Source organism: Pithys albifrons, chromosome 17 (assembly GCF_047495875.1).
Source record: "Pithys albifrons albifrons isolate INPA30051 chromosome 17, PitAlb_v1, whole genome shotgun sequence".
NCBI lineage: Eukaryota > Metazoa > Chordata > Aves > Passeriformes > Thamnophilidae > Pithys > Pithys albifrons.
In genome coordinates, this window is record NC_092474.1 from 11,633,845 (window position 1) to 11,646,617 (window position 12,773).

General features: G+C 61.2%; 3 protein-coding genes across 4 annotated transcripts in view; 2 read left to right on the forward strand and 1 right to left on the reverse strand.

Moving 5' to 3' along the window:
• Positions 1 to 72: 72 nt before the first annotated feature.
• On the reverse strand, positions 73 to 5,965 carry DDX54 (DEAD-box helicase 54). Its single transcript, XM_071571689.1, has 20 exons — positions 5,903 to 5,965; positions 5,217 to 5,352; positions 5,061 to 5,131; positions 4,793 to 4,978; positions 4,654 to 4,703; positions 4,503 to 4,544; positions 4,176 to 4,271; positions 3,930 to 4,051; positions 3,674 to 3,735; positions 3,436 to 3,567; positions 2,926 to 3,136; positions 2,347 to 2,481; positions 1,877 to 2,098; positions 1,714 to 1,787; positions 1,436 to 1,633; positions 1,131 to 1,273; positions 942 to 1,055; positions 751 to 855; positions 472 to 575; positions 73 to 381 (listed from the first exon to the last, which is right to left on the reverse strand). The coding sequence occupies exons 1-20, from the start codon at positions 5,942 to 5,944 to the stop codon at positions 158 to 160; spliced, it is 2,469 nt and encodes an 822-aa protein (XP_071427790.1). The 5' UTR covers positions 5,945 to 5,965; the 3' UTR covers positions 73 to 157.
• Positions 5,966 to 6,009: 44 nt separating this feature from the next.
• Positions 6,010 to 8,503, forward strand: RITA1 (RBPJ interacting and tubulin associated 1). 2 transcript variants are annotated; one of them, XR_011699227.1, is made up of 3 exons: positions 6,010 to 6,259; positions 6,559 to 7,362; positions 8,118 to 8,503. XR_011699227.1 is itself a non-coding variant. In XM_071571705.1 (2 exons), the coding sequence occupies exons 1-2, from the start codon at positions 6,021 to 6,023 to the stop codon at positions 7,100 to 7,102; spliced, it is 783 nt and encodes a 260-aa protein (XP_071427806.1). In that variant the 5' UTR covers positions 6,010 to 6,020; the 3' UTR covers positions 7,103 to 8,503. The 2 variants fall into 2 exon arrangements, 1 of the variants encoding a protein (XP_071427806.1); XM_071571705.1 differs by having other exon boundaries at positions 6,559 to 8,503.
• Positions 8,504 to 12,580: 4,077 nt separating this feature from the next.
• Positions 12,581 to 12,773, forward strand: part of TPCN1 (two pore segment channel 1) — a 45,614-nt gene continuing 45,421 nt past the window's right edge. Inside the window, exon 1 of the mRNA XM_071571690.1 lies at positions 12,581 to 12,620. The gene's annotated coding sequence lies outside the window, so the exon portion shown is untranslated. The remainder of the gene's footprint in view (positions 12,621 to 12,773) is intronic.

A 12,773-nucleotide genomic window follows, 5' to 3' on the forward strand; every position in this document is an offset into this window, starting at 1 on the left:
TGGGGGTGGCCTGAGGGGAGGAGGAATTACCACGGGCACAACGCTTGGAGCAAGGTCAGAGAGGAGTCAGGATGCAAAACCAGCTAAGTGTTTACTGTCTCCTTCCCCAGCTCCCAGTTCAGGTGTGGAGGGAGTACTGGGGGCATGGCCCCCTCCCCTACATCCTCTTCCTCAGCTTGCCCTTCTTGGTGGCACCTGCCCGGCGCCCGAAGGCCATTTGCCGCAACTCCTGCACTCGCTGCCGGTTCCTGGCCTTGAGGCGCTTCAGGCCCCCGCTCTGCAGGAACCGCTGCTTGGCCGCCTTCTTGCGCTGCTTCAGGATCTGCTGCTTGTTCCTCAGCTCCGAGCGCACCTTGCCCTGGGCTGGGGGCTGCGTGGGCCCTGTGGAGGGACACGGCCACGCTCAGTGCCGGGGACAGAGCTGGGGGTGGAGGATGATGTGGGGCTCCATCACTTGCTCATGGTACTCACCCTGCCCACGCCTGTGCTTCCCTCTGAACTGCTGCCTGCTGTGCTGGCCTTCGTCATCCTCATCCCTCTCATCAACCTTGTACTTCTGCTTCCACTTCTCATAGCTGGGACAAGCAGGTTAAGGGAAAGTGCAGTGACTCCTCCTCACCTGACCTGCTGTGGTGTCTGACCGTGCTCCCTGCCCTGGCAGGGGATGGATTTCCAGGAGCAAGGCCCAATGCCATGTGGCTGCCAGTGGGTCCAGCCCCACTCCCCCAGCCTCTGGCCCAGGCAGGATACAGGTTGTTCTTGTAGGAGCTGCTGATGTAGCGCCCGCTCTCTGTCCGCACCTTCTTCTTGTCCTCCTGGCCTGTCTGCCCCACAAACCGCTTCTTCTTGCGGTCCCTGTTAGAGAGGGGAGGGCAATGGGGCCAGCTAGTGGGACCCCCAGCCCCAATTCCTGCCCAAGCCCATGGAAAAACTCCACTCACCACTTGAGTAGCTGCTTGCTCTTGTTCAGGTTGTGGTTCTCGTCGCCCATGAGATCCAGGACGGCCCCGGCCGCCTGCTGCTCAAAGGCACTGCTGTCGCCACCCACACTCAGCCTGCAAGGGAAGGTGATGAGAGTGTCCCCTGCACAGGCTGGGATGGGACAGCAGTAGGAGCCCCCCCAAACTCACCCCCGCTCGCTCTCAAAGTCCTTGGGCCGGTATGGGATGTAGAAATCCTCATCCTGCTGTGCTGACTGCTGTGGCTTTTTCCTGGGACCATCTTCTCCCCCATGGCTCCGTTTTCGCTTTGGGCCCACATTGGAGAACACATCCTGGATGGGGACAGTGGAGGGGTTGGGGGAGCCACGTTCCCCTCAACATCCCTGCAAGTTTCAGCACTGCCCCTGAGCCAAGGCACAATCTGAGGGCCGTGGTGCTGCCAGCACAGGGCTGAAGTTGCTCGGCAGTATCATCTGTGTCCATGACCCTGTTACCTGAAGGTCTTCCTGCTCTCCTTCTCCTTCCCCATCCTGGGCCCCGGGAAGGGCTGGGCCCTGCCCTCTGAGTGCTGCTGTCCGCTTCTCCTGCTGCCCACGCTGGAACTTCTCAATCAGGGCACGGTCGTGGCGCCGTTTCGACCGCATCACGGTGCTGGCCGGTGTCCGGGACGTGGCGTTGATCTCAAAGATGGTCTGGCCCCAGAGTGGGAGCAGGATTCCCAGTGAGCCACATGGACCTTCCCTCCCACCCAAACCCAGGCATCGCAACTCACCGCCTTGGACTTGTAGGTTTTAATGCTGTCCACAAGTTTCAGTCTCTCCAGCTCGGTGTCTTCAAAGCGAGCACCTGGGGAAGGCAGGCATGAAGAGGGGCACAGATCAGTTTCCTGGCAAAGGGAATAGGGTCCCCTCCCTCAGCATCCCCAAGGCACTCACTGAAGAGTGGGTGCATGCCCAGCTGGGACACATCCAGGTCCTTGGCCCTCTTGATGGACTCGGGCGAGGGGCCGGGCCGGGAGCGCAGGTACTGCTTGTGGGCGTTGTCAGCGACGCGGCGCAGGCTGCGCAGCTCCAGTGAGCCCTCGTGGTCTGTCAGCAGCAGGCACTCCTCATCATCCACCAGGCTCTGGGGTACACGGCCCAGGACCCCACCAGCCTCTGCAGCACAGGGGACACCATGTCACCTTCCCAGCACCCACCCTGGATTTATCACAGCAGAGCTCACAGCCCCAGGGAGCTCAGCAGTGTTCAATCAGCACCCCCAATACCCCATTTTCCACATTGCCCCTCTGTGTGAGGGCCAACCACAAGACCACAAATTCCAGTACGGGCCAAGGGTAGCACCTCAGTGGCCCTGTGGCCACTGTCCCAGCTTGGCCACACAGCCACCTTGCTGCCTGCCTCACCAGCGGGCATCTCCTGGGCTCCAGCAAGGATGAGTGGGCGCCCCAGGAAGAGGTGCAGGTCGAAGACGTAGGGCATCTCGTCGGGAGCCACCAGAGAGTAGGCAGTGCCACTCCGGCCAGCACGGGCCACACGACCTGGCAAGGGGAGGAGGAGAGTGGGAAACTAGACCCTGTGCCAGCCCAGCCTGCCCCCACCAAGAGAGGGACCCACGGGCATCCCTGGGAGCTCATGCATGTGACATCTACCAGGTGGGAATGGCTGGCAAGGGGCTGGGGGTAGCTGAGAAAGGGGCAAAGGGAAGCCCACCATGGTGTCATCCTAAAGAGAAGGTGCCAGGTCTGCCCCTAAGAGCCCCCACAGTCCAGCTGGCACATCAGGGACACTCCTGACATCGCTTTGTTCCCAGCCTGTCCCCAGATGTCATGACACAGTGACCTCCTGCCCCAAAGATACCAACACCAAGCCAGGGGCACCAGTGCCAGCCCAACAAGCCACAGGGGACAAGGGACAGCCCATTCACATCCTCCTTGTCACCCTGAGGGTCCCCCGGGACCCCTGTGTGGGGCACCAGCACCTACCGACGCGATGCAGGAACAGCTTGGCCTTGGCAGGGAAGCTGAAGTTGATGACGTTGTCCAGCATGGGGATGTCCAGCCCACGGGCGGCCACATCGGTGACCAGCAGCACCGGGCACTTGCCCTGGGAGAACTTGGCGATGTTGATCTTGCGGGCAGTCTGGTCCAAGGAGCTGTAGATGTGGGTGCAGCGGATGCCCTGTGCTGTCAGCAGCTGGGAAGAGAGATCAGATCCCACCTGGGCATCTGCCCTCAGCCGACAGACAGGTCCTGAGACCCCAGGTTGTCTACTGAGACCCCCAAATTCTACTGTGCTCCCCGCTCTCTCCGAGGGGTAGGTGGATGCAGCACCTCTATGATCACATATGCTGGGATTTCTCCTTCACCCCAGCAAAACAGAGGGAGAGATTCCAGAAGGGACGTGCCACAGCTGCAGACCCCACAGTGTGGGTCTGGAAAGGGGTCCCAGGCAACCCCAAGGGTACATACTGGGCACCTCCAAATGCCACTTACCTCCTTCAGATACTCTGTGTGGTGTTTGGTGGCCACAAAGACAACAGTCTGGTCCTGGGGCTTCACCACACTGCGGAGCAGGTGGAGCAGCACGGCCGGTTTGTCATCCCCACGCACATGGAAGAATGCCAGCTGCACCAGGAGGGCAGCACTCAGTCCTGTGTCCCCCCCTGCACCAGCACTGCCACCTCAGGAGCAGGTGGCTTGCAGGGGGTGGGGGGCACAAAGCCTGTCTCACCTTGAGCTGCTCACTCAGCTTGGACTCCACATCCAGGCGGATCAGCATTGGCTCAGTGAGGCCTGTGGGATGTGACACACAGGACATGGTTCACACGTGGGATGTCCTACTGGGAACAGCCCCACTGTGGGGCTTGGAGACACCCACTTGTCCCAATATTAATCCAGCTCAGTTTTCCCAGTGCTGGGCTCAGCCCAGCTGTAGGACCACACCATTTTCCTCTTCCCAGGCTCCCCCAGTGCCACCTGCTCCTCACCAGCCCGGGCAAACTCGACGAGCAGCTTGGGCAGCGTGGCAGAGAACAGGACAGTCTGGTGGCAGTCCGGGAGCCGGGCGATGATCTCCTGAAGCTGCTCAGCGAAGCCCATCTCAAAGAGTCTGCAGGGAAGGGGACACGGGATGTGGCAGGTCCCTCTCTGCCACCCCCTGGGCACCTCATCCCACTGTGAGGACATATGTGGGGACACTGCCAGCCCTGGGGACCCCCCTGTGCCTTGCTGACCTGTCAGCCTCATCAAACACCACGTACTCCACGGTGTGCAGCTTCAGCTTCATCTCCACTGCCACATGCACCAGGCGCCCAGGGGTGGCGATGATTCTGTGGAGACAGAGGTGGTGACAGGACCAGGTCAGGGGGACAGTGTCTCCACCCAATCCTGGGAGCAGATCCCATATCCACCCCAAAAATGTTCCACAGGAGGATACTCCAAGGGAACACCAGGACACATCCAGCAGGCACACTGGCTTTAAAAATCAGTGATATTCCCAGATAATGGGTGGCTCCGAGGAGCCATTTCCCCACAAGGTCCCCTCCCTGTGCCCCACTCACATGTCTGGATTCTCATGCAGGGCAGCAAACTGGTCCTCCATCCTGCAAGAGAGCAGAGAGGCTGGGGCGGCACAGGCCAGCTCAGCCCCTTGCCATGTTTTGGGAAGGCTTTAGGGAAGCAGGGACTGGTGGGGACACAGGGACAGCTTACTTGTCTCCTCCCAGGATCAAGGCTGTCTTCAAGCCAGTGAACTTGCCCAGCTTAGGGGTGAGAAATAAACACATTTGTGGGATGTAAAACCAAACCCATTGCCCACATTGTCCCCACTTGCCCCTGCTGACCCCTGTACCTCCTTGGTGAACTTGAGGGTCTGCAGGGCCAGCTCCCGGGTGGGTGAAAGGATGAGGGCGCGTGCCCCGGCCTGGCTGGGCGCCTTGAGCCGCTCGAACATGGGGATGAGGAAACAGGCCGTCTTCCCACTGCCCGTCCGCGCCATCGCCACCACGTCCCGGCCACGCAGGATGGCAGGGATGGTCTGTGAGACACCGCGGGCACCGTCACTGCCACCGCCCCCCTGCCACTCCCCAGGGTGGGGACCCACCGCCCCCCATGCTCACCTTCCTCTGGATGGGGGTGGGCACCTTGTAGCCCTTCTTCATGATGCCCTTGAAGACGGGATAGCTGAGGCCTGCAGGGATGGGGACAAGTGAGAGGGTGCGGGCAGGAGGGGACAGTCCATATCCCAGGGACAGTTGCCCACCCTACCCACGCACCCATGGACTGGAAGCCTCCAGATTTCTTCTTCTTCTGGTTCTGGGCCCGCACCATGGCCTGAGTGTCCAGCTCGGCATCGGCGCCATCCTCCTCCTCGGCGGCGGTGGGGAAGGCAGGCAGGGTGGGCTCGGGGACCTGGGGACAGCGGGGACACAGCTGTGGTGATGGGTGTCACAACGGTGCCAGGGCACTGCAGCTCTGCACTGCCTCCATAGCAGGTAGGGACATCCGTGCTGGGGACAGGGGGTGCCAGGGACACTGGCACTGGAGACATCGGCACAGGGGACATCGGTAGGTACTGGAAACACTGGTACTGGGGACATTAGCACTGGGGACACTGGCACTAAGGACACAGGCAAGTACTAGAGACACCTGCACTGGGGACACTTATACCAGTGATCCTGGTTCTGCTGGGGACATCGGCACTAGAAACACCGGCACTGGTGACAGGGGTACCGGGAATACTGGCATTGGCAACACTGGCACCGAGGACACCGCTACTGGGGACGCTGGCACACGGAAACTGGCGACACCGGGCCGGGCCACACGGGCACTGGGGACACTGGTACGGAGGATGCCAGCACCGGGCGCAGCGGGGACAGTGGCACACGGGGCCCGGCATGGTGGTACCACAAACACAGGGCGCGCCCCGGGGCCCTCCCCGCTCCCCCCGCTCCCCCCGTACCGGCGCTCCCCGGGGCTGGCGGCGGGCGCGCGGCGGCGCCATGGCGGTACCGGGCGGAACCACGTGGCGTTGGCGGAAGGGGCGGGGCCCGTCCCGTTCCCGCCCCGGGGCCGCGGCCATGCGGGCGGCAGGACCGGGACCTGCCCCGCGACCGGCCCCGGGCGGTGGCTCTGCTCCCGCCGCTGCCCGCCCGCAGCGGGGCCCTCGGGGCCGCCGCCGGGCACGGGCCTCTTTTGTGGACGAGTCGCTGTTCGGTCGCCCGGCGGGGGCTCGCCCGCCGCCGCCCGCCTTTGCGCCGCCCTGGGCGGCTCCGGCGGCTCCCGCTGCCCGCGGCTCCCGGCCGAGGAGTCAGTGCAGGTGAGCGGCGGCTCGGGGCGCTCTCTTGGCCCGGCTCCCCGCGGCCCCCGGCCCGCTGTCTCGGGTTTCGGGGCTCACTCCGCGCCGGGGGCGCCGGTGCGCTCTGCGGAACCTCTCGACTCCCTCAGTCCGGATTCGGCTGCCCCGGGTGGATCCCGGGAGGGTCTTAGGGGGGGTGTGTCTCAGCCCGTTGCAGCCCCGCAGGGGTCTCTCCTACCATGAATCCGTCCCCACACCGGCCGGGTCGCGGTGGTGCCGCTCTAACCAACACGTGTCTCTCCGCTTGTCGCCCCACCAAGGTCCCGAATCCACGCTCCGTCCTTCTGCGACGAGTCCCTGTTCGGTGCCAAGCCCCAGGGTCCCGCCTGGGCAGCTCCGTGGATGAGGAAAGAAGACATAGCCAAGCTCCATACGCTGCTCTGGAGCCCCCCGCCCGCTCCCCGAAACCAGCCCGGCCTTTCCCCCCGCTCCAAAGGGACACCCCTGAGAGCCATCCACCCATCCGCCTCTGCCCCTGCGGGCACAGCGGGCACAGAGCCCGGCCACAGGGGCAAGTCCGGGGGCTGGAAGTGTCCCGAGAGCAATGCTTGCTCCGAAGACTGGCGTGCTCCTGCCAGAGGACGTTCCCAGTCTGTCAGCCGGCTCAGTGCTCCCTTGGACAGGCTCCACCTGGCTTCAGACAGCCTCGGGACAGACAGGTGGAAAAACCGCAGTGCTCCGACAACACCTGCCACCTCTGAAAGGCCTCTGATGAGGGGGAGGTCCAAAAGCTTGTCCGGACCTCCTGTGCCCGGGAATGCCAAGGGAGCAGGTGGCTGCAAGCCCAGACCCCCCTGGAAATGATGCCAAATACTCTTCTGGATGTACATAACAGCCTTAGCCTACCTGAGACCTTCCAGTGACCAAGTATGTGATGACCCTGTGCTTTTCCATGTCTCGAAACAAAGGATTGGGCTGTTCTATGCTGGAAGACAAGCCAGGAGCTGGAGGTGACCACAGCACTGGGGGCAGTGACCTCCCTGTGTAGGGCACAACCCCACAGTACCAGAGCGGGATGGCCTTGGTGGGAACAGCTGCTTTCCTTGATGTCCACTGGTCATCAGGTGAGGTGTGGTAATGAGTTGGGTTCCTTCTGCCTGGGAAGTCCAGCTGGGAAGTCGGAGCAGAAGGAGATGGGAGTGCCCACAGGGTATTCCAAGGCCCATCCAGGGGAAGTACCAGGCACAGGTACACTGGCAGCGTAACGTGGTGGGGACAGGCAGGGCTAAGCTCAGTGGAGCTCCCAGAAGAGGAAGCAGGGGTTGTTCCCGGGGTGGGGGTTCAGGCAAGGCCAGTCAGGGCAGTTGAGATATGAGGGTCTCAAAGGGGACCTTTGGTGAGCAGTTCTGGGGAGAGGAGTCCTGCTCTGTCCTGCCTGTCACAGAATCATAGAATCAACTGGATTGGAAGAGACCTCTGAGACCATCAAGTCCAACCTTTGATCCAGCACCACTGTGGTTACTAGATCATGGCACTCAGTGCCACATCCAGTCTCATCTTAAAAACTTCCAGGGGTGGTGAATCCACCACCTCTCTGGGCAGGCCATTCCAATGCCTGATTACTCACAGGAATGGTTGTGCTTGCAGGAAGGAATGCAGGCGATTCTTAGTCCGACCTCCTGCTCAGGGCAGGTGAGCTTTGGGCTTTATCCCCCAAGGATGGAGGCTGCAGAGCCTCTCTGGCTCCCCTTCCACTGTTCCGCTGTCCTCAAGGCAGAAACTTTCCCTTGATGTCCAGTCAGATATCCTGTTGTTTCAGTTTGTTCTCATTCTGACCACAAAGCGTGGCCCAACTCTCACACACGCCTCCTCTTTGCAGGTACTGGGAGGCTGCTCTTCGCCTCCCCCAAAACATCCCTTCTGAGAACAAGCCCCATTCCCTCTGCCCCCGTGCACAGAATGTGTGCTCCAGCCCTGATGGCCTTGGTGGCTCCCTGCTCTCCTTGCTCCATGTCATCGACACTTTGTGGTCTCTTTGGCAAGTCTGGAGAAGGGAGGATGAGCTCAGAGATGAGGAATGACATCACCCTGCTGGTGATGGGATGGCCCCAGACTGGATGGGGTTTGTGACAGAAGAGGATCAGCTGCAGAGATTGTGGCAGCTCGTGGTGAAGAGGAGCTGCTGAGTGGACACAACCCTATGGCTTGTGCTAAGGGTTGTTCACAGCAATGCTGTGCTGTCACCAAATAAATGTTTGAAGACAAATCTGGGACCTTGTGTTTGGTCTGTGGGATGCTGAGCCATCTGGGTGGCTCCAAAGACTCTGAGTGAAGCAGCTCCTCAGTTTCCATCCCTGAGGTGGGAAAGAGCAGCTTGGTCTGTAGAGAGGCAGATAAAAGACATAGCCTGGGTGATTTGGGGTTTGCAGTCACTGCTCCCAGGGGAGGGACCCTGTGGTGAGGAGCTGGTGAGCTCAGGGAATACAGGAGAGTCCTGGCAGTTTGGTAACTCCCTCCAACACAGAGGGAAACACTGAAATACCCGAGGACAGGCTGAGCCAGGGTAAGAGCATCATTCTACCCCCCAGAAGTGATTTTATTGCACCTTGAGCAGCAGCAGGATTGGGCCTTGAGCCACTCCAGCAGGTGGAGCTGGAGCCAGCCAGGAGCCTGCCCAGCATGGATTGTTTGCTTATTTCTTGGCCTTCTTGCCCCCTCCGTTTTTCTTCATCTCTGGCATGACGAGTGTGTGGAACAGGCAGCTGTTCTGGATGTGGGTGGCAGCACAGGCTGTGGCTGTGTCCCTCCCATCCCATTTTCCTGCTGTGTCCAGGAACAGTAGGTAAGCACAGTGTGTTTCTCCTTTAGGACAAGCCCTTTCCTGGGTGCAGACAGCACAAAGTGGCTCTGGCTCAGCCTGGCAAAGCAGCAGATGCCACTTCCTGCAAGCTGGAGGGCATTGAGCAGGTTCCTCCTGCACATCCCTAGGGAGGGATCCTTTTACCTGTCCCAAATAATTGCTCCTGCCTTCTGAACTGAGCTCCCAAGGGACCAATGTGCCTGAATGGGACTTTTCAAGAGGTGCCAGGTCCAAATACCTTCATGCTCTTTTTGAACCTCCCCCAGAAAGCCGAGGACAGGTGGGTTTGGTGGCACTCAGCAGAGGAGGCTTAGGGGACCCAGCACTCCTGGGCCTGGTGCTCCAGTCACCCTGGCAGATAGGAAGCAGGAATAGCCTGATGTCAAAACCTGAGAAGGTGAGTGAGGATCCTTGGGATTAGCTCCAAGCTCTCAGTCTTTCCCTGCACTTCTCATTGTAGCAGTACAGCAGCTCTTCTCCACCTGGCTGAAAACTGGAAGGACATGGAACAATTGGGGCCTTCTTGGAAGAGGGTTTGGAGGTGAACCTGAGCCTGCTCAGCTTCAGCTGGGATGTGGGCACAGTGATGTGCAAGCTGAGTAGGCTGCAGGTCTCATTGGGCTGGAAGAGAATCTGTGATTTGGACACTAGATGGAGACAAGAGGGTTGAGGATTGACAGAAAAGTGAGAACACTCTTCTCCAGCAGCAGGTGGGTGAGTCTGATTAAGTGAAGTGACATCTGCAAATTGGGGTAACTGTCTGAAATCTAAACAGCAGAGAACTGAACCAGTGCAGTTTTGGGGAGCTAGAGTCCTTGAGAGATGAAGCCTCTTTAAAATAAAGAGAGATTTTATCTAATAAAAAGTTGACAGGGGTTTGTGTGGGCAGTTTGCCCTCCCTGCTGTGTTCAGGCTCCAGTCAATCAGCAGGGCAAACCAGAGCCCATCACATCAGCCACGTGCTTTGCTGTCCCATGCTGGCCCAGGTTGTCACTGAGGACTTCCAGGAGGTCAGAACTGGCACTTCCTCACTATTTACACCATGAGGACAGTGTTGGTTAAATATACATGGGTTTAATTGGGTTGTTTACATTTTGTTCAGTGATTCTCACTCACAGTGGTGCTTTTCTGCTGCTCTGTCCACTTGTTCTGCCAGAGCTGTGCAGCCCAGACATCACCAGAAGCTGCTCTGTTACTGCTGGAACTGGTGCCTGTGTGGAAAAAAAACCATTAAATCTGAATGAAATGAGGCAGGGGGAATGTTCACTTGTTTCTCAGCTGCAGATCCATCTTGTCCAGTGTCACTGATGCTCAGCTCAGGTGAGAGTTTGTTGGTCACAGGCCTGAATCAAGCTGGAACTCACACCTGCTGCTGCTTTCATTCTCTGCTCAGCACTGACATAAATCTCACTTTCCACCTTTCATTCAACCCTGGCTCCTTGACTTGAGTTTCTCACCTGCTCTGGGAGCTGCTCAGCTCCCAAAATCACCTGTGCCCAACTGTAGGTGCTCCAACAACCAACCATAAAGGGTGTTTTTCTGTGTGGGCAGTGTTACCTTTGCTCTGCTTGGCCCAGCCCAGCTTCCTTGTTTCTCCACACACACCTCACCTGACCTGCTGCAGCTGCTGTGCAGCCCCTCCAACTGGCACAGTGCTCTGAGGAGGGGATTTGGGAGCTGAGGCAGGGGATGGGGAGAGAAGGTGGTCCTGTGAGGAAGCTGCTTGCTTGGGGGTTGCAGTTGTGTTGCTGCAGGGCTGCCTTCCACTGAAATGGAGCAGGTACAGCCCAAAAACCAGCATGTGCAGCCTGCCAGGAGCTGGGAGGGGCCGGACACAAACAGCAGCCTGACCTGCAGCACTACAGCTGGTTTGATCTCCTGCAGGACCTTTCTGAGAGCCAGTGCTGCTTCTCAGGGCTCTGATAGAGGTGTATTGGATTGTGTCCTGTGCCTGTGGCTCCTGTTTCTGATGATACATCACTTCCCACGTGGTCTGGGATATTGAGCTTTTGGCCAGCTCTTGGAAGCTGTTGTTGAGATCTCAGGTCACATTGTCCTCCTGGTAAATCCAGCCCTGGAGGGTGAAGGAAATGCCCCTGAGGAGAGGGCCCAGCTCGGTGTCAGGTGGGCTGCAGAGATGTTGGTAATTAAAGACTGAACAGCTCTGCTCTGGTAGCAAGGGGGATGCTCCAGCTGCACAAAGGCTTTTCCTACCCATTCCTAACACTGACAAGAGTCCTGCAGGTGCCAAGATCCTTTGGAGCCGCTGGGCAGAGCCTGGACTGGGAGCAGAGGGATTGTCGTGGGAGCTGCCCGTGGGAGAAACACTAAGCCTGGGAACAGATTTACTCATTGCAGGTGGGAATCCTCACCTCATCAGGCATGGATGGAACCGCGGGGTGCTCGGACGTGTGCTCAGCGTGGGGCACTCACAGGAACTGCTGCACCCGCAGCCTCTGCGGACTGGGCTGGGGTGCCCTCAGGGCCGGACTGATCCCTGCAGCCAGCGGGTGCCTGGGAACAGGAATCTGGGAATAGGGACGCCTCTTCCTGGGGAAGGGGCGGCCCAGCCTGGGAGCGGGAGGTGTCCCCGGTGGTGTCCCGGCCCAGCCCGGGAGCGGGGGGTGTCCCCGGTGGTGTCCCGGCCCAGCCCAGGAGCGGGGGGTGTCCCCGGTGGTGTCTGGGCCCAGCCCAGCAGCGGGGGGTCTCCCCGGTGGTGTCTGGGCCCAGCCCAGCAGCGGGGGGTGTCCCCGGTGGTGTCTGGGCCCAGCCCAGCAGCGGGGGATGTCCCCGGTGGTGTCCCGGCCCAGCCTGGGCAGCGGGGGGTGTCCCCGGTGGTGTCCCGGCCCAGCCCAGCAGCGGGGGGTGTCCCCGGTGGTGTCCCGGCCCAGCCCAGCAGCGGGGGATGTCCCCGGTGGTGTCCCGGCCCAGCCCGGGAGCGGGGGGTGTCCCCGGTGGTGTCCCGGCCCAGCCTGGGAGCGGGGGATGTCCCCGGTGGTGTCCCGGCCCAGCCCAGCAGCGGGGGGTGTCCCCGGTGGTGTCCCGGCCCAGCCTGGGAGCGGGGGGTGTCCCCGGTGGTGTCTGGGCCCAGTCCGGCAGCGGGGGGTGTCCCGGGATGGATCCCGGTCAGGGTTCCCCTCACGCATCGCTGGGCCGTTCCCGCGTCCCGCCGTTGCCCGGCGACTGCTCCTCTTCCTCTGACTCCGGGGGCGGGGCCTCGGCACAGCCAATGGCAGCCCATGCTCTCCTTCCCCAGAGCCCTCCCCCGCGGCCTCTGCCCAATCAACGCCCCCGTCTGTTCTGAGCGACAGCGCTGCTGCCCAATCGCGCGGCGAAGCGCTTGAGGGGCGGAGGAGGGAGGCGGGTGCACTCGCAGGGAGCGGGGAGGGCGCGGCGCGCAGATTGGCGGGCGCGGCGGAGGACACGCCCACTTGAGGCGGGGCCAGAGCGAGACGACCAATGGGGGCGCGGGGCGGGGCCGCGCGCGAGGGGCGCTGAGGAGCCGCGTCGCTGCGGGCGCCGGTTCGGCGGGGCCGGGACGGGCCGGGGGGTCCCGGGGGGTCTGTGGGGTCCCGGGGGAGCTCCGGGGGGCTCGAGGGGTCCGGGAGGTCCCGGTGGGTCCCGCGGGCACGGGGGACGCGGGGCTGGAGCGGAGCTGGTTCACCGGGGGCGAGG

Coding starts and splice junctions, on each gene's coding strand:
- DDX54 (XM_071571689.1), bottom strand. CDS start 5,944: ATGGCGCCGCCGCGCGCCCGCCGCCAGCCCCGGGGAGCGCCG. Junction 4,545..4,653: donor TTGATCCTGGGAGGAGACAA/GTAAGCTGTCCC, acceptor GCTCTCTTGCAG/GATGGAGGACCAGTTTGCTG. Junction 2,099..2,346: donor AGCCCAGGAGATGCCCGCTG/GTGAGGCAGGCA, acceptor CCTGTGCTGCAG/AGGCTGGTGGGGTCCTGGGC.
- RITA1 (XM_071571705.1), top strand. CDS start 6,021: ATGCGGGCGGCAGGACCGGGACCTGCCCCGCGACCGGCCCCGGGCGGT. Junction 6,260..6,558: donor CGGCCGAGGAGTCAGTGCAG/GTGAGCGGCGGC, acceptor CGCCCCACCAAG/GTCCCGAATCCACGCTCCGT.